The 27,919-nt window shown below is 46.0% G+C and overlaps 1 protein-coding gene and 1 long non-coding RNA gene across 2 annotated transcripts in view; one reads left to right on the top strand and one right to left on the bottom strand.

Annotated features, from left to right (window-relative positions):
* The first annotated feature begins 576 nt into the window (after positions 1-576).
* The window catches only part of LOC110483098 (uncharacterized), a 35,153-nt gene continuing 7,810 nt past the window's right edge, over positions 577-27,919 (top strand). The window contains exons 1-2 of the long non-coding RNA XR_002467510.3: positions 577-1,195; positions 26,958-27,018. This is a non-coding gene — a long non-coding RNA (uncharacterized LOC110483098). The remainder of the gene's footprint in view (positions 1,196-26,957; positions 27,019-27,919) is intronic.
* LOC110483097 (retinoic acid-induced protein 3) lies at positions 12,425-19,003 on the bottom strand. The gene is made up of 4 exons (XM_021552745.2): positions 18,852-19,003; positions 15,445-16,400; positions 14,415-14,458; positions 12,425-13,731 (listed from the first exon to the last, which is right to left on the bottom strand). Exons 2-4 carry the CDS (start codon positions 16,367-16,369, stop codon positions 13,639-13,641), a joined length of 1,062 nt encoding a protein of 353 aa, XP_021408420.1. The 5' UTR covers positions 16,370-16,400; positions 18,852-19,003; the 3' UTR covers positions 12,425-13,638.

Below are 27,919 nucleotides of genomic sequence, written 5' to 3'. Positions count from 1 at the left end.
CAGCACCTAGGGAGCAAAGATGTCCCTGGAAATTCCCTGCCCGACTCCCCTCCTGCTGTGTTACCATCTGCTTTGCACAAGATTTGGGTGTATGCCTTTGTGGAAAGCAATGCTTTTCCTCTGAGGACATCTTTGGCACTCCTTCCCTGGAGGGGCAAAATCCTGAGGCACAAAGTGCAGCTGAGACTGTTCTGAGCATTCCTCCCTGTCCCAAGGCAGGGAGGGAAACAGAAATGACAATTTTATTACATACTGCGTCTTGGGAACCTGGTCTAAAACACCTTCCAGTTGGAAACCTGCCCAGCTGATTTCAAAATGATAAAAGCAGTCCTGCAGGTTTTGATCCAAATGGGGTAACAGGTCCTGGAGCAAATAGAGGTGGGAAAAATGGGTGCAGTTTCAAGCACACAGGGTGCCCAGGTGTGGTTTTGCTCCTCGCAGGTGTATTTATTAATCTGCCCATGTGTTGACCCCTGTGTAGCTTCATGCCACACCTCTCCCATCTCACTGGGCATGGCAGTGGCACTGCTCACACGTGGGGTAGGCAGTGCCCTCTTCCCCACTTGGCCTCTCAGGGGCAGGTGTGGTTTTTATCAGCTTCTGAATAACTGCACAGGACACCTCTCTGAATCCAGGAATAAAGGCCAGATCTTGAGCCAGGGGAGTCATTTGGCTGGAGACAGCACTCCACAGAGCTGGTTTGTTCACAGGCAACAGGAGATCATCTATTTTTCATCATGATGATGCTATTTCTGAATAAGAGAGAAAAATGCAGGCTTATTTCTGAAGCATATGATTTATTTTTTGGCCTTTAAAATTTTGTTTATTTTGAATGGAAGCCCAGAATGCACATAATGTAGCAAAAAAACTGCAGATACAGACAGGGATTTTTGTTTCACCTTTCAAGTTACTCCCACTCCTGGTGCTAGGGCAGTAACATTTGAAAAGGCTTTGGATGTTTTCCCTTTCCTTGAAAAGAAACAAATGAAAATAATGATCCTGAAGCAATACTGAAGACACCTGCTTCCAGATAATTCTGCTAAAAGCAGCAAGGTACAACCAAGCACCCCTGGGAGATGAAGAAAATATCCTGAGAACTGCCACCCTCACAGTTTCCCTGGGACTGCAGTTCCTGTGCTCCTGGAGATGTAGCAAGGGGATGAATACGAGCTCCCCAGACAGTCCTGATGTGAAGGTAAGCACAATTGTTTTCTGAAATGTTTGATCCCATAATCCACAAATTCGTTTATCATAAATAGTGTTTCAAATTGTTGTGGCAAACTCTTCTGGACTGATTCCAGCTCCTGAATTATGAGAAGCTAAAAATGGTGTCTATTCCCATGGTTATAGACAGAGAGATGCTACTCAGCAACAAATGCACCACCAAGTGCCTTAAAAATAGCCCCTGTGGAATTATTCAGTGTTTGGGACTTGTCATTTCATAGGGGTAAAAATGGATTCATTTTGGCACAAAATATGCATAATATGTATCCACAGCTTTATAAATAGCATTTATAAAATTATGTGTATAATTTTATATTAAATCGATGCTGAGCAAAGAGACAAAACAATCAACAGGAACTTAACACAAGTTTTGTTCTTAGGTAATTGTGTTTTTCTTAAAAATGCAGGTGTCAACAGAGACCTTCCTCCCTTCACCCCTACATTCTTCCTTTCTTTAAGACAGCTTTAGGGAAAAAACTTGAAATTGCTGCCATTATGAAAAATGTAATAGCTATAAACCAAAGAAGAAGCTTGGCCCAAAGTTGTCACCCCACATAAATTAATTCCATGGCTTTAGCTATTCTGGTTTTCAAAATGTAGGCCTTCATATCTCTTGGGGTTCCAGGTTTTGCAAGTGGAGTCACAAATATGGTACAAATTCAGTTGATGAGATGGTGCTCTGAGAAATAACTGGGTCAACAGCTGGAACATAACTTGAATTGACTCTTAGAGGAGCATTTGGGGACCATGCTCTTGGTCTTCCTCTCTTGTTATTCTGCTTCCTTTCAACTCACTTGCCCTTGCAGTACTCAGGCAGGGCTGATGCATTGGACCTGGTGGGTGGGGAGGATACGGCTTTGTTGGAGGGTCCTGGTCATCTTTCCTTTTCCACTTTCAGGCTCTGCTGAAAGGGAGCAAGTACAAATATGAAGGCTTTGTTGCTGCCCTGCTCCAGGCTTTCCTGCCCATTCTCTCCTCTGGAGAGCCTAGCTGCAGGCTGAATGTCCTTGCCTCTAAAGGTGCTCAGTAACAATCTGTAGCAGCCTAAGCCCTAGGAAAGAGTGAAAGGTAGGGCAGGTAAACCAATATCCTGGGAAAACATTTTGCAAAATTGGAGCAATAATACAGAAGAACAAAATGTGAGGCCTTACAGGCATGGACAACAATTTTGTTAGGGAACAGAGTGGTTTCGTTCACTCACACTTGCACACCTGTAGTCAGTGGATGCCAGCAACCAAGTGGTGGCTCACTCTGGGTCAGATTGCCACTGACAGTCCTAAGTGGACACTGACCCCCAGAGGAGTGACCCATGGGCTGCCAGGAAGGGCAGGATGGAGGGCTGGGCCTGTGAGCAGGAGGATGTCACCCCATACAACATCGTGCCTCCGAGCTGTGTTTGGGAAGTCTCAGCATGTAACGTATGAGCAGACTTGGCTGTCCTGTCCTGATCGGGGAGATGAGATAGATTAAAAAAGGGATTTGACAATTGAGAGAAAAGAATAAAACAGGCTTCCCAGAACAGTGCAATGGCACAAGGCAGCAACTTCACCTGAAAGAGATCCTTCAAATTGTAATGCTTTTCCTTAGAAATTGGCATTTAAAAAGCCTTTTAAATGAAGTGCTTAATTTTTTATTTGAAAAAACTCTTAGAATAGTATACTTTTAATAAAGGGGTTTTTTATATGATTTCACAAAAGTCAGTAATATTTTCTGCTTAAAACTACATCCCTCTTACCATTTTACTGAAATTATTAAATGGTTTCTAGGGCAACTTACCAATAGCATTAGAGTTCACTTTACTGTTTCTTGAGGGGTCATGGAGGTCTTCATCAGAGAAATCAAGGGATAGACAAAAATGTCAGAACTGTGCTTTGATGTTTTCCCACCTCTTGCTGAAGCAAAAAAAATTTGCCTGTTAATGTGATAAAAATGAGTGAGGCTAGCTGGAGATTTATGCCCTCCTGGAGACATAGTGTGTCAGTTCTCCTCCAAGTTCTCTCATGCTATTTCCATGGCAACTCCATATAATGATAACTCCCACAGATTTTCTCCTTTTATCTGCTATTTTGGTCTCAGATAGTGATGGAGTTGAGGCATATATTTCTTTCACACCATTTGATGCCCATCGACAACCAAAGTAAATAATGTCCTCATTCTTCAGGTCTTTAGAAAGCACAGTTAGTTCACAGCCCTTTCAGGAATTCACCTGCAGAGCTGGATGGAGCCGAGACAGGAAAAGCGGTGCTACAGATGCTCAGAGGAAGCTGCAAAGGATGAATGCTCACTGTCAGCACAACGTGACAGGATTACATTCCACTCCTGCTTTTCTCGTCCCCTTCTTGGCCAGGGTAACAGATGGACACTAGGGAGTAGGCCACGGTGTAATGGGAGGATGGATGGTTTGGGTGCAGGGAGCTGCATCTCAGCTGTTCTGCCCAGGGAGACAGGAGGTCATTCTGCCTGACTGGGAGATGCTCCCATTCCCCCTGATGTCAGCTCATGATTGCAAATCTGGTCCAGCTCATGAGACAAGGATCAGGAGTTTCAGCCAGGCATAGCTGCAGCCAGAAAAGCCCTTGACCCAGTGCCACTAACCCATGACTTCCTCCCTCTTATGAAATCTCTGCAGCAAGATGCTGCTGGCTGATATTACACAGCAGAAGTGGCAGGCATACAGCTTGTTCTAGGAAACTGCACTTGCTTCATCTAACTAGTAGGGCAGGATAGGCCAAATATCAGTGCTGGAGTGGAGGGTCAACAGAGATCCTAGAGGCCAGCTGCCAGTGTGGGCTGAACTGAACTTCTGTGCTTGGTTTGCAATTGAATGCCAGGGACAACAGGACAGTCTGAATGTGAAGACCTATACCAAACATCCTCTTACTCTGTGCCCTGAGAGCATCCAGATATTTTGACCCTCCTCATTTCTTCCTACAGAGGCTTCCGTTTAAGCAGATGAGCAGTGCTAGGTGAAAGGACATCCTCCTCCAGGAAAGGATCTTAAACCTTATACTTGATAGTAGTATCCCCTCTGAGTAAGGCTGCTGCTCAGAAGAGCTTTCCTACCTGTTTGGTTCCCTCTGCCCTGTAAACCAGAAGTTGGTGGGAGCATTTCTCCATTATAGGGAGAGGAAGGAGGGCACAGTATCATAGAGTGATATAGCTTGGAAAAGACCTCTGAGATCATCAAGTCCAACCTTCATTTGAATGCCACCATACCCACTAAGCCATATAATTAAATTCCATCTCTACTTGTTTTTAACACTTCCAGGCATGGTGACTCCACCACTTCCTGTAGTTTGAGTCCCTGCCTGGAAGCAGCCTGGGTTTGATTCTCTTTTCTGAATGACACAGAGAAATTCACCTGGGCGTGTGGGTGAGCAATCAGCTAGGTATGGTAAAAATTTCACCTTCTGCCCTGAATGTAGGAATCATCATTTCCCTATCATTCTAGCATGATGGAAAGATAAACATGGGGAAGACCTTTTGAAGGACTCTTAGCAACTCAAAAGACATATAAAAAACAAGACAGCAGAATTTCTGAATAGCAGATCTAAGGTCACCTATGCAAATTGGTGACCAGCACCTTGTCCAAGTGTATTGTGATGATTACATCAAACACAAGTAATTCTCTGTTCCCCAGGGGAAGACTGAGGTTGAGACAGTGCAATTAAACTCAGTAACAGATCTCTGTTAAAAGGGAGACATGTTTTTAAAATCCTTATATTTCCAAGTTCATGTCTTTTTTTATTTTTTAGGATTATGCTGACACATATAGCCATAAATTGATTCCTCATGTACTTAGACTCATAAGTGTCTCTAAGGTGAGAGCTAAAGGCAAATAAACTTTTCCCTTTGATTGTACCTGTAAGAATTTAACTTTATTCCCCCAATGTTCTCACTTCAAATGTACCATTATGCTTCTATTAATTTCAGTATGAGCATTGTGTGCACAGTTGGAGGCAGAGCATGCTCCAAAAGCTGACTGCATTTGAAGAGTGCACTGTGAAAGAGAAATGAGGCAAAACACTAGCAAAAGTTTCATCTCTGGGATCCTGTAAAGGAGCATGCAGTTTCTTTCAGCATTTCCTCATTCATTCCATAAAATTGATTCCACTTTAAGAGAGTATTGCCAGACGATAAAGACAAATTATATTAAAAGAAAAAGAAAAAAATCCTAATTAAACTTGCAGAGAGAGGACTTTGCCCTCCTCCCACCCCACTTGTCCGAGGATTTGGAAAAAAGCTCTTGTAGGCAGAACCAGGGCTAGACATCCCGGTAAATCTGGATATAGAACTACGGTCTGATGTCGGATGAAAAATGTGATCACCACCAAGAAACGAGCGACTGATCTGGTGTGAACTCGCCTGAAGGCTTTGAATAGGTTAAAAGTGGTCCATGGGGTATGTTGGTGGCCCTGGGCGGCTCGGCGGCACGGAGCCGTGTGCCCGCGGTGGATGCAGATACCGCAGTGCCCCCGCCTGGCTGCTGAGGATCCCATGTCAGGTGAAACGCGGCTCCAGATTTCGTGTCCTCGCACGGACAGGCTTTTGCTCGGCTTTCAGAGAGTTCCCTAAAGCACAGCGGGCAGTAGAGCCGATGTCCTCCTAGGACAGGAGCAGGGTAGCAGAGAGGGGGACAGTGGCACTGCAATGCTGCAAAAACTGAGTAGACAGTTCTCAGGTCATTTGAAGCAGTGGTACTACTGTCCCACAGTTCTTCCATCAGCCTCTGCTCTGAAGAATTGAGCATGCCTTGGCTCAGCACACACGTCCTTGCATCAGTGAATCTATCTGCTTGGGAGCTGACTTGTGCTTAAGAACTGGGCATTTAATCTTGGCCCTGTAGATGTCTCATCTCACACAAATAATTTGCTGATTTTGACCCAAAAATCTGCATGTAACAAAGGAGAACCACAACACAGTCTCTGTACCTAGTAGTGATGGTGGTGATGGGTGAGGAGGAGAAAGGACAAAAGACCTGATTATTCTTTGTGTAATAGATTTGTCCATGTCGTTGCCAGACACCACAGGCTTTGACACTTGGGGTCTCCTGGCTTTCTGACTGGATAGTCCCACCTAAGCAAGCCCAGGAGCTGGTGGCCTCCATTTGGGAGGCTGCACAGAATGGGGAGCAGAGCTGGTGATCTGTACTCTGCCTGGACAGTCAGTCTGACAGAAGCATACCCACTTGCTGCCCAGAAATTGCCCATGTCCTGGAGCCTTGTGAAGCGCCAGGAATATGCACTGTGGGCTCTGGGTGCTGACTGATCTTCCTTGACCACAGACACCTGAGCAAAGATGGGCAGCAGCCTCTCCAGGCAACCATTTCTCTCCAGTAGCTGAAGTGCAGTCAGGAAGAGGCTAGTTGAAATCAAACTAAACTGTGCTTAAAATAAAACCAGTTCAGAGACAAGCTCTTTGTGCTACTATATAAAACAAGCAGAACATCATAGTGGATAAGCTTCCTTTTCAGCTGGAAAGTTATAGTTGCCTGTGGGGTTTTGTTTGTTTGTTTGGTGTTTTGTTTTGGTTTTTTGGGGTTTTTTTGTGGTTTTTCTTTTTGTGTGTGTTTTTTTTTTTTTTTTTTTTTTTTTAAGCTGGAACTGAGTCAAAGAAATCATTTAATAGTGGCAAAACCGCAAATTTTACAGAAGTTCCATGTAAGGCCATGAAATAACATTATTGTTGTGGTTGTTATTATTATTGTTAGCAACATATAATAATAATAATAATAATAATAATAATAATAATAATAATAATAATAATAATAAATCGTTTTAATGCCAAAGCTGGGCTGGGAGGCGGGTTTTCCAGCCTGGGGTGGGGTTTTTGTCAGAGCCGAGCGCGCTCCCCCCGCTCAGGACCAGCCCCTCCCCCGCGGGCGCTCCGCGGGCCAAGGGCGCCGCCCGGCGGCCGCTGGCGGAATGCCAGGAGGAGCCGCCCGCGGGCTGCCAGCGCGGCCGCCGGCTCCGCTCCTCGCACCCGCCCTGCCGGCGCTGCCTCCGCTCCCTTGGGGGAACCAGAGCCCTCAACACAGCCGCTTCCCTGTTTTCGAGGCGGCTGCTTTCAGTCTTGCAAGAGTTAGCGCGGTGGGACGAGGCCCACTGCTCTGGAGAGCACCGTGGGTACCAGGTGGGTGCTGGAGTCTCTCTCGGACCCTGCGTGCCTCATTCATTTCGGCCTTGGCACCAGTGCCAGGTGGCTCCGGTAGGGGCTGAGGATGTGACAAACAGTGAGAGAGGCGGTTCAGCGCTGCTAACAAGAGAATGCCTGCAGGAACAGCCTGCTTTGTGGATTACAGGGGCGCCCTGGGATGATCAAGTGACACCGAGCAGCACCTCGGTGCCCAACCTCCGAGATTCTAGTGTGCTTCTTCACACTGGCAAAACCAGGAAAGAGATGATTTGCAGGAAAACACTGTTTTTTACAGCATTGAGCAAGGAGCAGTACCAGAGGATATTGAAGTCCTTTTCTGTCCATGATTAGAGATCTCATCAAAAATTTTCAGCATTTCTCTATCCTCAAGCATATGATCCTCACTACAGACTGTTCTGAGAGAGAAACAGCAGACAGCGACGTATGTTGGAAACACAGCCTTCTATTTCAGCTCTTGACTAATTACTTAGAGAGCAAGATGCCCATTTTGTAAGCCGCAGCCTTTGCTTTCTCCTCAAATGCACCTGTTAGCAGTTTGATGGGAGAAACCGCCCAGCGAGGCAGAGCCCTGGCTGTCTCTGGAGATAAAATCAGCCTGGTCAGACAGGAGGGCAGCTCCTGCTCCATGCCTGGCACTTCAGAAAGTCTTGTAGAAAATGGCACTTGAATCTAGCAGAGTGCTTCACTCGTCACCATAGCAAAAGCAAAGCAAACACCAGTTTCCTTAGAAACTGCATGTGGCAGCACATGTTGACTTTTAGGGAGGGAAAGAATCCTAAATAGAAAAGTACTGGGTGACTGTGCTGCAGGTCTGGAGAGGGGACAAGACATGTCCCAGGCCCAAAGGAACCAAGATGGCTGGAGTGGGGCAGGGACCCCCAGCAGAGACTCTCGTGGCCATTGTCCCTCACTGCTCAGTGCAGTGTCAGAGGCTGCCTTGGGGCAGAGGCAGCTGAGTCCCCATGGCTGGCTGCCCCCGAGAGCACAGCTCCACTGAGTGCAGCCACTCACCAACAGCTCACCAGCCCCAGCCTGGGTGCGGTGACACAGACCAGGTGGCACTCAAGGGTTAGGCTTGCTGCCACTGAGGCACACCTCTACTTTGCATTCAGAGCCCCAGGAAGCAGGCAAATTTGAGCAGGGGTTCTTGTGTTTCCTTCTCCAGCACTTCCTCCTGGGAGAGGCAGCTGCCACTGCAGCCCTCAGCTCAGTGGCCTTAGGTGCTATTTCTGGTTCCTGTCAAAAACCACCTGCCTTACAGAGGGAAGCTCAGGACTGTTCAGTCCCTTCTATTTATAACTCACACAAGCTCCTCCAGGGCAAAGGGAGTAACTGGTGCTAGGGAAAATGAGTCTGAAGAAGGCATTGTCCAGTGATGCACACTTATGGCAATGTACACCAACCACATACCATTACTGTCTGAGTAAGGGTGAAGTCAGCAAGGTGAAGGAATTATTTCCTTCTTTTAGTGCTCAGGAGGCTCTATCTGGAATACTGTGTCCAGTTTGGGTTTTTCACTGCTACAGAGCAGTGAGAAGGGGAACAAATCTGGCAGGGGAGCCATTGACACCGTCGGGAGCTGCTTGGACCATGTCACCAGGGGGAAAGACTGAGGGACCTTCTTGGTCATCAGAGGAAAGGCTAAGGGAGATTCAGGTGCTCTTGTCTATTAACTAAATGGGTGCTATAGAGATGGGACCAGACTTCTCTCAGACATGCACAGAGAAGTTGCAAGAAGGGAAATTCTGATTAGACACAAGTTTAAAAAAAGTCCCAATGAGAGCAGTCAGACACCAGCATAGGGACCCCAAAAAGCTGTGTGATCTCTATCTTTGGAGACATTCAGAGCTTACCTCAAACTGGTCTTGGAAATTAGCTTTGTTCAAGGCAGAAGTTGGAGTGGACCATCTGACCAAAGCCTTTGAGTTACTCTGTAGTACTGCTAAACCTACTAAAATATAGGAAACAGCTGGAAACAAGGAACAACTCTGTGGCTTCTCAGAACCACCAGCTCCCTGCATGTTCTGTCAGCTTACACTTTAAAGGCAGCAGAATATCCTGCTTGGGGCAGGATAGAGCAAGAGGCATCCCACAATGGCAGATTTCGATCTCATATTTGTCATTAAGAAGCTGCAAAATCAGTCCCTCCCTGGGTAGTGTGTGTGTGTGTGTGTGTGTGTGTGTGTGTGTGTGTGTGTGTGTAAGGGCAGAGTGTAAGTGGAAATGTAGGGTGAGCTGAATGTTGTCTCTTGCTCCCGAGTGTTGTTGCCCTCTAGGTGCTGCTCACAGGCTGTAGTGCAGCTGCCAGGGATGGCTGAAGGAGGCTGCTCCCCGCTGTCCACTTTGCCTCTGCCAGGGACAGGAAAATGGGAGGCATTTCTCCTCTTCAGCTACCTCTGGTTCTGGTCCAGTGCGATGAGACACACTGAAACCTACAAGGTAAGGTTTGTAGGGGACAAGGTGACTGCTGGGCACTGGCCACACCACTTGTACTGTCAGTCCTGCTGCGAGACAGTCAGTCACCCTCAGCAAAGGAGCAACATGCACACTTGGACCAAAAGTTGTCACAAGTTGTGGCCCTGTGATTCTGTTCCTTGGGGAGCAGATCTGATTAAAGTGGTCACCTGGTCCTGTAAGCCTGGAGAAAGCCCCCAGCTGAGTAAGAGGGACTCATGACCCCTGTGCCACAGCAAGGGCTACAGGACTGGAAGGAAGAGGGTGAATCCCTCTCAAAGAAAAATCTTGTTTAGGGAGGGTGGCACACACCAGCTGCCAGAAGGGACAGGGAGTACTTGGGAGGTGACCCCAGCAAGGTTCCTCCCCATTCCAAGTTGTGTCACCACTGACATGGATCTGTGCTCCAAGGGTTTACTGCACCCTCCATGTCACTCCTGCCCAAGCACGTGGAGCCCTACAGCCCTGGCAAGGCCATGGGATGGTGACCCTGAAGGTCCTGGGACTGAACAGTGTTTTTGTTCTTCTTTGCTCTTTTCCCATGACACTCCTGACCTGAAGTTCAGCAGTTTATCCTGCCTCCTGATAATCCTGGCTGCTTTCATAACCCAGGTGTGCTCTGTGCCAACCCTTCTCTGGTGTGTACATTTCTGGCTCTCTGGTCTCCTTGAACAGGAAGAGGAGGGACTGGAAACCAGAGGGCCCTGAAGGCAGAGCACCTGCAACCACCACCACCAAGGGAGCCCTGTGCAGGAGAGAGGGTAGGGATGAGCTTTACTGGGTTTACAGGCCTTCCAGTGAGCAGGTTTTCAGAAGATACAGCACAAGGATCCTGCCTCCTCAACTCACTTGTTCCTCTTTGGTCTAGTCTGTCTGGCCCAACCAGTCTAGGATTTCCCTGGGAGGTGTGTTTGGGATTAAGTGGCCAGCTGCTTTGGATAAAGCTCAATTATAAGGAGAGAGGAAACTGCTGCTTTTCCAAAAGTCTCTCCTGAGGTGTGAGAAACTTGCAGCGCTGCAGCACCCCTTAGCCAGCAGTGCAAAGTTCCACAGAAACTTGTGTTTATTTTGGCATTTAAATGAGCTCTCACACAAAGCTGCCTTCATATCAAACATGTGCAAAATAACTCTGGGCGGATTAGTATTTGTGTCATTACAGAGGTTTCAAAAATTACTCTAAAAGGCACTCTTAAATCCTTGGAAGGAGATTTTCATTCTCTGCCAAGCAGCATGCACAGTAACAACAAAATAATCAAGAAAATCGCCATGCCCTGAATCAATGGGAGTGCATATGATGGCTCTCATCCCTCCTAGTCTGCTGCCTCTGGGGCCAAGGCACATTGGGAGGTACTTTCTGTGACAGAGTGTAAGGAATTGGTAAGTGTGTGGGATATAGAAAACACAAGGTAAAAGCACACTTCACTTCTATTTCTCCTGTTAGCCTGCTCCTTTGCTCCACCAGACTCCACTGAAGAAGAGGAGCTGGCTCTCTTTCAACATATTTTTGAATCATCCTGGGACATATTATAGTTATCAATGACACCACATCTGCTTGAAAAGCTAATTTCTTGAATGTTAGGTACTGTTTCAAGCATATGCCTCTTACCTTCAGTCTACAAGTTAATAAGTTTCATCACGGCTTCACAAACCCTTTTCTCAGCCTACTCTCCAATATTATACTAGGATCCTTGAGTTTTCTCCCTCATCCTGTGTTACACCTGTGGACTGTATAGGTAGAAGAAAGAAGAAGAGGGATGGTTAAAATAATTTCCACCTCAAATTTACTAAAATAACCACAAGTTGTCCTGTGATACATTTCAAAATCAATCCTTAGGAGGGATCTTTCTCATGCCAAGGGATTCAGAAGCCTCAGATGTCCTTGTGTTGCCCTTCAGTGCTGGTAAGCAGAGTGCGGAAGACCCAGGCTGCCTGATTCACTGTGCCTGAGGAAGGGGTTTATTTGCCAGGCATAAGAGTATGTGGTAGCACAACACACCATGTAGAATCTCATTGGAGAGTATTCTCTAAAAAGGGAAATTATAGCCTCGTACTATCAGGAGGTTTAAAAATTATCACCATCATCATCTTCATTGATATGATTTTGTTTCTACTTGCAAATAAAAATATTACATGTGTTCAGAACATCAGAAAGACATCTTTTTACAAACTGAATTACATATCTACAAGCTCATTTCCTATTCTTGATCATGCAAGTACCCAACAAGAGGCAAGCAAATAAATACAGAAGTATTGATCCAGCAAATACAGACCCATGCAGTGATAAAAAGTTCACATCTTTCCTCTGGCATTTGTTTGCTGTGGCTTGGATTTATATTTCCTCATTTCTCACTCCTAACATCAAATCAGCTTTATTCAAGAAAAGTAGCATGGAGAAGCTACTATCCCTTCTTCTGTACCCTCAAGCAGCTGACCTTTGGTCCACAATGACAGCTTTAAAGAAGCATCTCTCTGCCATTTTTCCCCAAGTGCAACCTCACAGGGGGCCCACTCCAACCAATGGAGAGCTACCACCCCACCAGCCATTACAGGAATCACATTCCCAAGGAAGAACACCAGTTTCTCATAGACAGGCTGTTTGGGTTTTTATTAATTAAACAGTCCATATACAAAGTACTAAATAAATATACAGCTGTGTCAGACGCCAGTGTACCACACACACCCACTTGGAGAGCTCTCTGTAGTTACATATGAAATACCATGGAAAGCTATTTATCAAATGCAAAGCAGGTTACAGAATGATTCAGCCCTGCAGACTCATAGCTCATCACCAGGCTCCAGTCCACACACCACACACACAGTTGTGCTCACTCATGCCTGGGAAGAAGGGTGTCTGCCCTCTGTAACCTGGCTGCTTGGGAAATGTTTGTGTTAATGGCACAGACACACTCAGGGTGAGGCCAAGATCCAGGGTTCACAGGATTATATCCCACCATGGTATTACAAGGAGCCACATGGAAGAGGCTTTGTCTTTGGGGATCCACAGCCTGAAATGGCTATGGTGGGGAGGGAGAGTTTACAGAGGGGCAGGCACCTTGGGCAGCTCAGCTGAGGCACATGGGTAGGAGCCAGAGATGGAAAGGAAGCTCTTAGAACATGAATTGGAACATGTGTCAGGGGAAATTGGTATAGATGGTTTTATGTCTTTAAGTTTTCTTCCTCATCTCCAGCATGGCCCCTAGATGATGAGGAAGGTGCTGGGAGCAAATATGAAGATGAAAAATGGAGTATTCTTTCTCTCTCTGTCTCTTCTTCACTGATCTCTGGAGGACAGCCAGGCAGGGCTGGGAGTGGGCACAAAAGTAACAGGAGATACATAAAGATGTTCTCAGTAGTACCTGAGATGTCTTTGTGGGTGAGCAGGAGGAAGGAATGGGGCTGATGTTCCTGCTCCTTCCTCTTCTCCCATCAGATGAGGGGTGCAGGGACTCCCATGAGTTGATTAAAGCAGGTCCTGTCTGGGGCAAAGCCAGTCACAGACCCAGCTGATGATCTTCCTGCTTCTCTAGCATTCCTGATGGAAATAGGCCATAATGCTCTTCCATCAGAAGAGAGAAGCTCCATTCCACGGAGACAGAGTGAGCAGGGACAGGATGGCCAGGGCTGAAAGCTATGTCTGAAGAATAACAGGGAGCTACAAAGATGCCTGTGTGGGGGAAAGAGGATCCCTTTCCTTTTTTGCTGGTGTGGGTTGACTCTTCTGCAGGATCATCTCCCTTGTCACCATGTGGCCCATTCCCCGTGCCTCTGCTGAGGGGCACTTAGTCTCTGCTCACTGTGGAGCTGCTACATGGGGCTTTTTCCACCAGTGTAGTCATGGTATGGGCTTGTCCGGGCCTTGGGGCGAGGGATGGAGAAATCATTCTGGGGTTCAATAGCCTGAAAAGGAAGCACAGAAGTTTTTACCTCTGAAAACTGGACAGAAGTAATAAAACAAGGCTCATAAAGAAAACAGAGGAAGGAAGGGAGAAACATCCTGAGAATGTGACGTGTAAGGCTGTGGAAGAGGATCCTGGCAGAACAAATTTGTTATGGAGACAGGTCACCAGAGGGACCACGTGGGAACACGATGTGAGCTACTAGACCTGGCTAGGCGGCGGTCTGAAGGAGGACTGGTGAATGGACAGGTGGACATGCAGACTGCCTGCTCTGGAGCTGCACTGCAACTTCCAGTGTCTGCTGGTGGGAATACATTCAGGGTATAGGCTGAGGAAATAAGCACACTCTCCTGAGGAAAGGGGCACAGTCTACTGTAGGAACTGTGCTTGAAGAGACTTCTTATGTGGTACCAAATCCCAAAGTATTGAAAACCTCTTTACATGGGGCCCCTTTTGCCTTCCTATGTCCCTGGACATGTCATAGCCTTTCTTTCCTCCCATCCACAGGCACCTCCAAGAACATGTCACAGAATCATTTGGCTCCATACAAAGCACAAGCCTGCCTTCACAGGATCTGCTCTAGGCCCTTCTGTGTTTGCCCCTTCTTCTTCCCTTCCTTTCATCACCTGAACAGTAGCCTAGAGCCTGCATGTGGTGAAAGGGGTGATGGTGGCATGAACTTACCTTCATCTGAAAGTGAGAAGTGTACGGGGAGTAGTTGGCATTTCCTGTGTCACAAGACAAAAGCAGAGGAAAGTTAGTGCATTAGCATTATACAGCAGCTCAGAAATACCACATCAAGGGACACTCAGAGGGTCTGTGGCTACATGAGCAGCTGCTTTTAGACTTGTCTAACTGTGCAATGTGCAGTCAGGAATGGGCTATAATATCCATAGGTGGAGGACATTAAATATTTCCTTCTGAAAGCAGGAATGAATGGTATTGCAAATAACAGGACACAGATGGCCTTGGAGTTTAGACACCTCCTGTTGACTCACAATTACTATCACCATCACCAGCCAAATCCCTCCCACTTGTATGCACAAGACCCCCTTCACAGTATTCCCTGGGAGAGCCTTTCTTGTCTACTCTCTCACAAACCTGGGGGTCTGACTCCAGGTGATGAACATAACACCAGTAGCAAATCCACACCCAGAGGAACCACATCTCCTACCCAAAGGTTTGGGAAACCTCAATTGATAGAAATGTTTTGCTTTCTCCAAGTAGGCAAAAGACACACAGAAAAGAGAGACTTCTTTGCCTCCTTTTTGGATGATGGATTCATTCTTACATGGGTATGGGAACCTGATCAGAAATGGAATAAATGACCTTCAAGGTATAACCTATATAGGCCTGAAGAGCTGATGCACCACTAAGAGACAAAAGAACCTCCTGATTTTTTACAAGGACTTCCCAGACGTAGCAGGATCATAAAGAGTTATATTTCAGCCCTGACATGCAGCAAGTCTCCTACTCAGTCACTCCTCCTACACATCTTTAGCTTTCGCATTGGTCCTCACTCATTTCCCTCATGTCTGGAGATTAATTTTCATATGCATTTTCAAAGTTTCATGAGTCTGAAACTTCTTCCTAGCCTCTCATTTAACTATAATCTTCAAATATTTTCTTGTAGCTCTCCCATCTCTTTTAGGTCATGAGTGGTGCTTGTGTGCTTAGGGCTGGAGGGGCAGTGGAGTCATTAATTTCACCATACCTTGTACAAGTTCATCTTGGGTGTAGGCACGGTTGTCCACTCCAGTTGTCTGCTTTATGAACTTGGGTTGGCAGAAGTCATTTTCTGGGGGGTAGTCTTCTAGCTTCAGAGGAGCAGTGAGGAAACAAATTTCAGGGACAATATACATTATCAGGAAAATCCAGCCATTGGACACCAGAGCAATGGCCACAACAGGATCATCCCACGCTTTTCTGTCTAAAACCGTGTTGCCTTTTATGAGCATAGTGATCCACACTACCCAAATGGCAATGGAAAACAGGACAGTGACAAAGATATGTGCCCCATGCCTCTTCCAGCTTTTATATGGCCCACAGAATGTGAATATGGAAACCAAGAAGGTCAGAGCCATCAGGAAGAGCACGTAGATCAGAAGCATGACAAAGTCCTTGTTGGTATTCTCCCGAGCCATATTCAGGAATTCTTCTCTCTGGTTTACAAACATGGTGACTAAGTACTCAATGCTGATCACAACTTGTACCAGGGCAAAGGAGACAATGAAGAGCAGTAGCACCCGCCAGGAGAAGGGCTTTCTTCCTCTCACTAATTTGTTGAGGTTGCAGGCATGGGTGAGGAGGCACGAGAAGCAGAGAGCAAAGATGACTCCAAACAGGAAGAAGCGAGTGGGACGAGTCCTGTCATTGAGTTTTATGATGAAGGCAAAAGTGAGACCAAAAACACCAAGCATGCCTAAAAGAAAGAAAAAATAGACGGAGATCATGTGCCGCTTGCTGTTGTCTTGGACTTTGCAGATGAGGAAGAAGAGCGAGCAGATGAGGAAAATGGTGATGAGGATGCCTGCTGCAGCCAGCGACTCCAGGACAATCCCCCAGGCATTCTCTGTGTCACAGAGCAGGTAGTAGTCAGCACCAATGCTGCCACAGCCTGGGGGAGGTGACGTTGTCATCCTCTTGCCTTCTTGAACAACCTCTCCAAAGCTGTAGAAAAAGAGAAAGCACAGGTTGTCAAGTCAATGATCTGGGTACTGTCAACAGTGGGGAAGGAGAGGCAGGACAGACCTGTATCCCCACCTCACTGGGCAAGGACACCACAGTGCTAAGGACATGGGGCAATAGCAGCAGAGTCATCTCAAAGTTTGGCACTGGTTCTCCATCAAGTGCAAGCCAAGCCCCTCAGGAGGAGGTAATTTACCTTGCATGTCCTCTGCACTGTGCCTGATGTTGTGCAATGTTTTAGGAGTGTGGGAAGCAGGGAGAAGGTGAGGCACTGCAGTGGGCACCTGCTTGGTGCCCTGCAGTGCAGAGACTGAGCTGTCTTGTCAGTTCTGTGATACAAGAGCATAGTAGTCATAACCCAGTTTACACTCTTCTGACAAGTTCAAACAACATCGGTACCTTGTACCAGGGAGATTCAGAGATGAACAATGCAGAACAAGAAACTCGTTCTCTTTTACATTAATTTCCCCCCTTTTACCTTCTCTGAGCCACTTTTGGCTTTGGTTTATTGTTATGAATGAAGGGGAACTTTACCTTGCAGATAAGTAATCCAGATGCCTTCATCATAGCTCTTCTCACTCCAAATTCAACACTAAATACAGGCCACCGATCACCAGCCCTGAACTCGTATTTCTCCTTCTTCACGGCAGTGTAGCAATAAGGAGTGTCTCAAAGACCTCGCTCTCCTCCCCAAGATACTGCCTTGCACTGACTAGAGGCCTGACATGTCACAGCCAATGCTGCTCATTGCATGAGAAGTAACCACCAGGTTACTGTGTGAGGAGTCCACAAGCCAATGATGTCAATGATATCAAGGTCCCTAAAACATTCCTGCTGCCTCATCATAAGGACTTCAGTGCTGAGGAAGCCTGTCTCCCAGGGGACAAGAGAGCTTAAGTGGGCTGTTTAGGGGAATTAAGTTCCCTACTTTCTTGGGAACTAGAAGCATATGGAGAATCCACAGCATGAGGGCCTTTGGCACATCATGGCCCATTATGCATGTACCAGAGTTCAGACCCTAGGGGCCAGGTACTGATTTCTAAATACTAAATTCCTCAGCTAGCCTTGAGTCTCTAAAACTGATCAAAAGAGGAGTTTAGATACAATATCACAATGCAACGTGAACAAACCTGTCCTTAATGGTGACTCACAATGGAAAAACAGGGGCTTTCTAATAGACAGGAAAAAAAAAAAATCAACTTTGCAAAATTTAGACTTTAGTGCTCACTATGCCATTTGCCTTTATTTTTTTTCCTGCTCCAGAATAACATCCTGCACTCATTAAGTTGGTTCTCAAACCCTTCCAGCAGATTTCAGTGAGTGCAGATTGTGTTTTTAATAATTGGCAATTGATCTAACCAAGGAATGAACAAAGGGTGAAAACACCACCGACTCGCTCCCAGCCCCACATATGCTTAAATGAGCCTATTTCTAGCTGAATTGGGGAAATAGTTTTCCAGCTTCTAACCTCGCTGTGCAAAAGATGTGCAGCTCTTCAAAAGGCTGGCTACAATAAAATGCAAATTATTCAAATATGCAGGAAATTTGGACTGCCATGGGGAGAATGGAATAAGTGGATAACACATGAAGGACTTTTCACAATTGATGTACACAAAATTTTGGAGATTTATGATCTCTAGCACAGATAGCTGTGTTAGCTGGACAATTTGGAGTAATAAATAATGAACCTTTCTGAAAATCTAGAGAGAAAATTCTAAAATTTTATCCACAGACATTTACTGTTGATTAGATTAGCTTATCTGTTCACAGCTCTGGCAGACACAGACCGGCGCTCGCTGTTGAGGCATGTGGAGAGCCCAGAGAACCAGCGCGAGTGACCCCATGACAGCACGGCTTTGGCTCCTGATGGCAAGCGGCGCTTGCCACCACGGCCAGTGGAACAAATGGGATGGAAATAACCTTCCTGACTTGGAGAACTGGGCCACTTGCAACCATTTTTACTGCCTTCTTTTTCCAGGGTAGATGTCCTGTGAGGCATGATGAGCCTCTGCCCTGTCTCCTGGGCGAGTGGTGCTCCCCAGAAGCTAAGTCTGCTCCTCCAGCCCCTGCAGCAGTGTCTGGGAATTCCAAGGGGCTCTGCAGGGGCTCTACGCAAAGACGTCTGTGCTGTGGTAGCTTATACAGCACACCACAAATCATAGTTCTCGCGTGAGTCTTCTTCCTCCAGCTTGACCCTCCTTTCTCACTGTATTTGTACACAAAATACACCCATTCACCCAGACATCTGAAGTCGTTTCCCGGGAGCGTGTCCCCAGCTCCAGCTGGCAGTCCCATCCTAGAGTCAGGCCGGGAGGCACTCTCAGCTCACTGTGGCACCCCATGCCCCGCGCAGCCACGGTCCTGCGCGCCATCCTAGCCCAGCTGCAGAAGGCAGGCCCAACCTGGATCCTGTAGAACACTGCCTTGAATTACCTTTCTGGGTGCTGCCCGGTGAAGGCAGCAGGGAGGCTCCGTCTAGGAGAGGCACTTTTCCAGCGCAGCAGGACCCAGCACCCCCGCTCCTGCAGCGCCGGCCGAGCAGCAGCTCCGCGCCCGCCGCTCCGGGAGCTTTAACAGCTGGAGGGCCGAGAGGTGGGGCTGAGCACGCCCACTCCAGTTCCACCGCCTCGCCTCTCCCACAGGACACGGCTGTGAAAATTCGGCCCCAGTGCCAGGAAATGAAGTAAGGCCTCCTGACGTCAGCGGGGCACTCACCCCTGCGTCGGGGTGGAGATGGAGCCCTGGGACAGCGCTGAATGCGGCTCCGTCGGGCACCTGATAAGGTGCTCCCCTGTCTGGCTCCTGGCACCCAGGGTGGGGACCGCCACTGTGAATAGCAGTGCGTCCCTCCCTGCTCCGAGCCCTTTGTGTCTTTGCCCGCTTTCTCGCCAGATAAACTGCAAAGCAGGCGATGAGGAGCTGCGGTGTGTGAGCGGCCCGCAGTGCCAAGCCTGGATCCGGAGATGGGCTCCCGGCAGGTGCTGCGTCTGCTCTGCTCGTCCCTTCCACCCGCTTCTTTCCTTACAAGGGCAGCTTGGCTTTCCTTGTGTCTCGCTCAGACCAGCCTTAATTTCTGAAGGCTCAGTTCTGCCTGCTCATGAGCTCTGAGTCACTTTGTCCAAATTGCTGGCCCAAACAGTTAATGAGCAAAGGCAATGACAAATTCCCCCTTGCTCTACATTTTATGCCTCTGGTCCGACACACCTATCAGCACAACCCCATGTAAATCCTCGAGTATATCCAATTTGTTTGTGATTTCATTTGTTAATTTAAACATTACTCACTGGGAGTATTTCATTATCCTGATTAAGGAATTGACATCAAGGCCTATTCACATGAAGTACTCAGTCCCTACACACACAGCCCAAAACCTAAAAATCCTCCTCACCTCATGAAGTTTGTGCTCCTTCCCAAAACCAGGGGTGGGGTAGAGCAGCTGCACATGCCTGTGCTGAGGTCTAAGTACCCACAGGTGTCTCATTTGCTTGTTAATTTTGTTTGGTTTAGGGCTTCTGGCTTATTTCTGGTGCTGATCCTTTTTGAATCTCACATGTGGAGACTGCCAAAAAACTCATACAAGAGAGTCCTCTCTTCCACACCCCACAGAAGTACATGAGGACCTGCAGGGATGAGTGGTTCATCCAGTGAAAGGCAACACTCAGTGCAGTCACTGTGGGGTGAGCCATGCTGAGCCCTGAGACAGTTCTTTGTATCCTTCCTACTTTTATTTCAAATAAAATTCTGTGTAAAATCCTGAGGCTTCTTAGGAAAGGACATATCACGTTTCTCTCCATGAAATTAATCTAAACTTTAAAGCAGGTCCTGGGCTTAGTGAGGTAGCCAAGAAGGAGGCAGTTATGAAAAGTGAGAATAGAAAATAAGTAGAAATGGAGAAGAGCTTAGCACCATCTCAGTGGGACCCAACTTGTCTTAGGAAACCATCTCAAGAAGCTTTCAAAGGTCACTGGTCACTATCAGCCTATTTGCATCTTGTCAGAGCACATTATAGACTGCCACCTACTTCCATACATTAGCACAGACACAAAAAACCTCCTGGAATAGACCATGTCAAATTATATCAGGGGAAGAAAAGATAAAAGTAACACAGACGTTTTTCAGTATGCCTGAGAAATCCATGAGAGTCAGTCATCAAACATAACCTGTACTTTCAGAAGGCTAATGGGGCTACATTTAAAAATCATCCCAAGTGATTTTGGAGCCTGAGGGCTGCTGACTCACTGTAGAGTGAGACATGGTGTCCTTGGCTCTCATGAGGTGCCAAGGAGGGTGGAGAGGCACCACTGGTCTACAGGTGTGAGTACAAATGGCACAGTGATCACACCAGAAAGGTGAGATGGCTGTCACCTCCCTTTAGGGATAGGATGTAACCTGCAGATAGAGGCACCTAAATTTAGATGTCTGATGGTTATTACCTAAATGTGAACTGAATGTCTCAGCTCCCAAACAGCCATAAGGTCAGAAGGACTGTCCCAGCTGATTGGATGCAGGTGCCTATTTCTGTGTACACTGAAATGCTCCCAGGTGTGGTTACCTAGGGCTTCACTTTAGTTGCTTGCACACCAGCACAGCATCATTTGAGATGCCCCAGTGTCTCCTGCTCAACCTCCAGTGACCACTGCAGGAGCACATAAATTTCCCATACTTCCTCTATCAGACCTGACAGATGTTTTGGATACCCTTAGGCATCTCAAATCACCTTTGTAAGAGCAAATGGATCAAGTGCTCAGTCTCCCTGGCTGTTTCAGATTTGAGATGGCCAGCTGATATGTAAGTACTTAGTCCACTATAAGGACTTAATTCTGATACACCAGCATAGATAGTTAATTGAAGATGCTGTAGCTCTGTTACCTGTTACTCAGTGAACAGCATAAGGATGGCATATAAGATACAAGAGCTGTGGGAATCAATCCTTCTGGAGCATTAATTCACTCTAACAACACAGATCCCAAATGACCCTATGCAGCAGAGTATAGGCAATCAAATTGACTCCTAGGTGTCTACAGAGCAGACTTCTTCATTGGAGGCAGTCATGTGGATTCCCACTATAGCTGGCGGAGAGAAAGGGGCACTTCCAGGATAGTTGCAATTGATCTGCTTCAAGACAAACCAAATCACACCTCAGAACTACCTATTTTTTTCCAATAGAGATGGAGACAAGAGAATGTTATAGATCTTTACACTTGACAGCTGAATTGCATAGCAAATTTCCAAAATAATTTAAATACAATCCAGTAACAAAATGCTGGCAATGTTGGAAGTTCCTTTAGGTGGGAGGATGTTGGTAGCAAAACTGCTTTCTTTGGCCATATTTCAGCCCTGGACAAGCAAGCTGGCTTGTGGGAAGGATAGCTGACAAGGAGAATCAGGGACAGCAGCAGGGTCTGACCCTTTTGGGCAACAGGCACCCACAACTCCAGTTCTCAAGCAGCAGGATGAGGGCTGGGCTCTGCCCCTAAGTCAGCTCTGCTCCCTGCCCCTTCTTGCTGCTGGCATTGCTTGGCTCTGCTCCCTCCTGCGGGGTGGGAGTGCCCAGTGCTGCTCAGTGCCAGCCATTCTCCACTGGCTTCAGTGTCACAGCAAATGGCAGAATGCTGCAGCCCCCTCAGCTCAGCCAGGCATGGGGAAGGAAGCATGTCTGGGAGGTGCAGGGACTGAGATATCATCTTTTATTAAGACAAGTAATAAGGCAAGCAGATGCCTGGGGAGAGATGGTGCATGGCGCTCTGGAATGTGTCTAAATAACATGTTTATGTTTGGCCAGTGATATTGGCTGCTTTGTGAATAGGTTTGTGGCATTCCTTCTGCTTAGCTACCTGTGCACAACAGATAACTTAATAACATAAGAACAGCCTTTCTCCCTGAAAAACATCCCCCTGCCAGTACTTATCACAGTCATCCTGAGCTAACATTACAGCAAGCTCCATCCATTTTCTTAATCTTTAGATCAATTCAGGTATAAACATTATGGCATCCTTGGAAAGAGCCTGGCACAGGGATGATGGGTCTTCAGCCAGCCAGCTCAGGGCACCATTGCTTTAGACAGGAGACAAGACAAGGGAGGGAGTGTAATTTCTGGAAAGGGACATGTGGGATTTTTGCATAATACTGGACTTTCTCCTGGGTGTCCTGTCCTTGAATCCCTCATGTTCTGGCTTTGAAAGCATGTATTCAAGGATTATCAAAAACTCTAAGACTCTAAGAGTTGAATAGTTTTCCTTTGGAAATGAAAAGCGTTGAACCAAAAAGTAAATATTATGCAAAATAATTGCAAAAGAAACACATTCTGGTGTCGTTCACAGCCTTTACTTTTCTCTGCAGCTATCAGTTATTCCAAACTGCATGCTGTGCTCTGTGCCACTTTCAGTCTTAGGAAAAATAGAAACATTTCTGGTATGTAACAATGCTTTGCTTTCTGTGATGATTGCTGCCTCCTCTTAAAGAGGTTCCCTTCTTTAAATGAGCAGGTTTTGGCCAACTCCTTTCTCTTCCTGCCTCCTAAATGCCCTAGTTCCTGGTACAGAACTTTCATTTACTGGGAAAGGGATAGATTTGGTCAAGGAAAGGACAAGGAAACTTATTAAAATATTGAAATAAATGTTAGTGAGTATATCCTATATACAGAAGCTTTCAAACCTGTGAATTAACTGTTACAGCATTCCTAATTGGTGCAGCATTCCTGTGAATCAGGCTGCATACAAAAACGACCCTGCTCAATAATATGGAAAATTCTTCTTTACTGCTTCTGGATCAAACACCTCCACAATAGCACAAAGAAAAGCTGAGATCCAACATATATCACTCCTCTCTTCTAGACTTCATCAGAAAAGAAAAAAACAAAAACATTGATAGGTATTGGATTATTTTTTATCAACAAGCTTCTTCATGCAAGTACAGATCTGTGTCCCCCTGCAGCCAGCATAAAAGCTGGCATAAACTCAATATTGTCTCTCCTGGATAAATTATCAAAGATATAGTGGTGTTTATATGTTTAATTAGACACATCTGGTTGGACTTGATGATCTTGTAGATTTTTTCCAACCTTATTCATTCTATGAAATGGATATGTACAAGTCTGCTACTGACTGCAGAACCATGGCCTGGGTAGAAGCCAGCAGTTATGGTCAGTGTGTGTGCAGACTAACCTTTAATCAATTCTATGATTTTTCTTGACAGAAATAAGTATCAGGGGAGAAAAATGCAAGGAACAATTATAAGTTAAGGTAAAGTAATTGAATTCACAGCCTATTGATCCCAAATATTTTCTTACAGTTTAGAGCAGGTCCCCAGGGCAGGCAGTTCTTGTTCTGAGTGTCAAAAATCCCAGTGTCATCTCCTGGAGCTGGAGAGTTGCTGAGGAGCCATGTGAAGAACCACAGTGGGAATCTTAGTCAGGCTTCAGGAAAATGTAAGCCAAGAACATAACACACAGTGCTCTGGTGCCAGCCCTACTGAGGGATGTCTTGCTGCAGTCCTGGGAGAAAGAGCTTCTCATCTGTACAGTTTCTTCTGGGGTGCTAGGGGCTTGGCAGCAAAGCTCAGGGAACTCCATCTGCCTGCTCTGTTCCACAGACACAGCCATCTCCCAGGAGCCATGGGCATTAGAATCTGTGGGTGCTCGTGATTTGAGGGGAGATGGTTTGTATTCCTGTGGGTTAGAGCTGGAGACTGTTAGAAGTGCCAGGACAGTGCTTACCTGACAGAAATGCCAGTGAGTAATAGTTACCAGATTATATATAAATGACTTATAAATCCAATGCCTCACTTCTGCTTGATGGTTCACTCAAGATAAAGTTTGTTGCTTGGCCCTGATTATAGATGACCATAAAACTTGTCAGATATCTTGAAGGGCTGCTCAAGGCCTCACTCAGATGTCAGCATCCATCAGGAGAGTACTAGCTTGATCCATGCTCAAATCCTTCCCTAGCTCAGTGTGCGTATGCCAAAAAGACCACTACAGCCTCGCAAATGCTGAGATAAGAGAAAAGCAAGGATGCGTGCTTTTATCAGGCTAGGGCTAGGGCCATGTTTTCAGCATGCACAGAATGCCTTTTCACTCAGATCCTGAGGACTTCCCTCCCTGTGGCAACCCAGGAGCCTGGGGAAACACTTGGTTTCTGGCACAGGTAGATGGTTTGCCCAGGAAGCCTGGACATCTCATGCACAGATGGCAGTGGATCCAACCACTGCTGGGGAAGCCCAGATGATTGCTTAGGACGCTCATCCTGGGTAGGGGATGGAGCTGGCTGGGCAACAGAGCTCAGTATCCTCCATTTAAAAGGCCAGCATATTGCTGGCCACCCTCTTTTCACTTGGCACAAGATTATGCATGCAGGTCTCCTTCCACTGTTTTCTCTATCACAGTGTGTATTGAGGCAAGTGAGTTGCTCTTCCAGTTTTGATGACAACACAGACACAGTATCCCCAGATACTGCCTCACTGGAGGGCCAGGACTGCATTTCAGTTCTTTACTCCTCCCACCAAAACTCTTTTCTTAAATGATTCTCTTAATGCAGTTTTGCCAGAAGTGACCAGTTGTTGCATCAGTATTAAGATCTCTCAAGTTTCTTTCCACCCTACTTGCTAATCACAACTGATGCTTTATGAAATCTCTATCTCCCAAGCATCACCAGAGACACTGAGCTCCCTAAGGGACATACCAACAACATGGGTGTGTTTCAGAGGCCTGATAGCATTCCTGTTGGCTTCTGTGAAATGAGGCCTCTTTCTGCAGTTTCTGCCTCATTTTGGCAGGCACACACCCAGACAAACACACACATACCTGTGCGCAAGCACACACACCCTGCCGGCAGCCACACCCAGCCTCGCACTGCCTGCCATGCTTTGGCCTCTGTGGCTGCAGTCTACTAAAACTAGATAAAAATGCAGGAATTGCAAGGTGTGAGGGTGCTGTTGGTGGAAGTGGTAGCTAAGAGAGGGAAGAGCAAGAGAAGGCAATGACAGGCCAGGAGTGGAAGTGGCAGTCAGGCAGGTTGAGAAAGAGAACGGGCAATCACAAGCCAGAAGCATCACTGAAAATGGTTTTCCATAGAAAATTCACTGCAGGATATGCAGCACATCTATCTATTGTTCCTCTGCAATAGGTCTCCTTTGCTTTGGGACACCAGATCCAAAAGATGTACACTCTTTAAATGCTATCTAGTTCACTAGCTCCACTTTTTAAAGATAGAGCACTTGGGGCCATAGATTTGTATTCTAGCCAGAGAGATTAAGTACCTGAGAACTGAAGCGGAGGCCTAATGTAATCCATTTAATTATTCTCCCTTTAAATATTTCACAATAAAGAGTGGAAATCTCAAAGAGATAAGTTAACTGAAAAACGCAATCTGTGCACAAAATTCCTTCTATTATTAAGTTTTCTGATTCATGCAAAGAAAAAAACAATCCCTTAAATATATAGTCTTAAACACTCACACACAAATACTCCTCCTCACTCATTTGACCAAAATTTCATTATTCTACTGAAAGTTCAGGTGGAAATTTCCACTGACAATTCAAACCAGCTGTCAGAACTCAGAAGTGTCTCTTCATCTGCTGATGGGATAGTTTCCTTGTCTCACCTCACAGCTTCATTTAGCTCCTCTCCTGATTTCAGATAAGCCTGTGGAAATATTTGCTATCGCACATTAGCTATGGTCACTAAAGATATTGTAAACTTGACATGTTTACAATGACAAGCAGCAATATTGGATTAGAAAAGAGCATTAAACTGTTAAATGTGAACTTTCCAACTTGATGTTGTGCCCAGGACTAGGAGAAGACGAGATCTGAACTAGACAAAAAATACAACTGATTGCCATGTCCCTGACATTAATTATTTTTCTTCCAAACTTCTTGACAATCCAGGAGCTCCCCTAAGCTAGAGGGAAGAACATCAGTGTGCAGTCATTATTAATAGCCAAATGCAGAGGACTGGGCTGAAATAGAGAAGGCTTACAAACCTTATCTAAATGGCTTGCAGTATGAAGAGAAAGAGGTCCTGTGCAACCATTTGGACCAGTACTGCCAACCAAAGGAGCCCCTTTCTGGCTGTGCTATGCTTCTTTCCTGGGCCACTTAGCTGGCTACTGGGTCTGATGGACAAGCCTCCCATGGGAGCCCCTGGACTCCCTGTTGTTCTCCAGACCCAGCAGCCCTGGCTATTTTGCTTGGCAAACAAAAGCGACGCTGTAAGTGACAGCCATACCCCAGGGAAGGGTTGAGTGGAGATTTAATTGCCAATTAACATCTTCAGAAATGCAACCACAGCTTCAGCTAATGGTATGAGAAATCCAGGAAAGCATCAAAGATGAGGAATACTTCTTGGTGCGTGCATGATAAGCCAAAGAGAAGCTTTGCCTCTGCAGCAGGTTCTTCTCTTCCAAAGTTGTTGCATTGCCCGATAATCCCTTCCTTTTTCATTATGAACAAACTGCTATAACAGACACTTGTTTTCAGTCATGAAATACCAACTGGAACACAAGTAGTTCTCTATAAAAGGCTATATATTGCTTTTTCCAGGAATCCCTGGCTGCAGACTGGACCTCAGCAAGGATAAGACCCATCAGCTTTTGGGCACCAGGTAGTGTTACAAATTTTAGCACAGACCTTCTGCTTAGCACACAACATATCCCACTATGTGGCATGAACTAATGTGAAAGAAAAAAGCCTGTGCTATATGTGAATGATGGGATCACACCCACATATGCTATGGATTTGAGCAATATCATTGCTCCAAGGGCTTTATCTAATTACAGAGCTGTGATACACATGGGATTCCTGTTATCATGAGATTTTACAGTATATGAGATTTTCCCTCAGTCAGAACTGAACACAGACAGTAGATCTGAAGCTGTGTTGAACCAGAACTGAACCAAACCAACTTCAGTTCTTACTTAACAACTCAAATAAGAACTAAATCCAGGCTCTGATGATTCACCTGTCTGATCAGCAGTGTGCTCTCACTAGAGGTAAAGGCAAAGAAAAGTAGCAATTCACATGCATGATTCTGCCAAACAAAGCATACATTCTGGATGTATTACATGGCAATCTGGTTTCTTTATCAGCATCTGTTAACAGTCCTGTTCAAATTTAAAAAAAAAAATCTGCTATTTTGTAACAGTTGATAATCCCCAGTCTCCAGAGTGGTTAATCTAGATGTGTGCATGGTTAAAACTTCTGCTGGCCAATTTAAATGTGACTTTCTTAACTACTAATTTGTAATTATGGAGGAGAACAATGACACTGTTGAAACTACTACTGCTTAGAATGTATCCTAACCTTGCAGGACAGCACAAAATTTTGATTGTTTTGCCCTAAATCTAACCATCCCTCTTGTAATTTATCAAAGAGTTGACTAATGAGTTGAAACAAGTTGTTGAATATAAATAAACCATCTTTTCCTAACAAACAGTATTAATTAATTAACAAAATTAACATTAATTAACAAGAGACTTGCCTAGAGAGCCCAACAGAATCTCTGT

Source organism: Lonchura striata, chromosome 5 (genome assembly GCF_046129695.1).
Source record: "Lonchura striata isolate bLonStr1 chromosome 5, bLonStr1.mat, whole genome shotgun sequence".
Lineage (NCBI taxonomy): Eukaryota > Metazoa > Chordata > Aves > Passeriformes > Estrildidae > Lonchura > Lonchura striata.
This window is presented reverse-complemented; position numbering and strand designations above follow the sequence as displayed.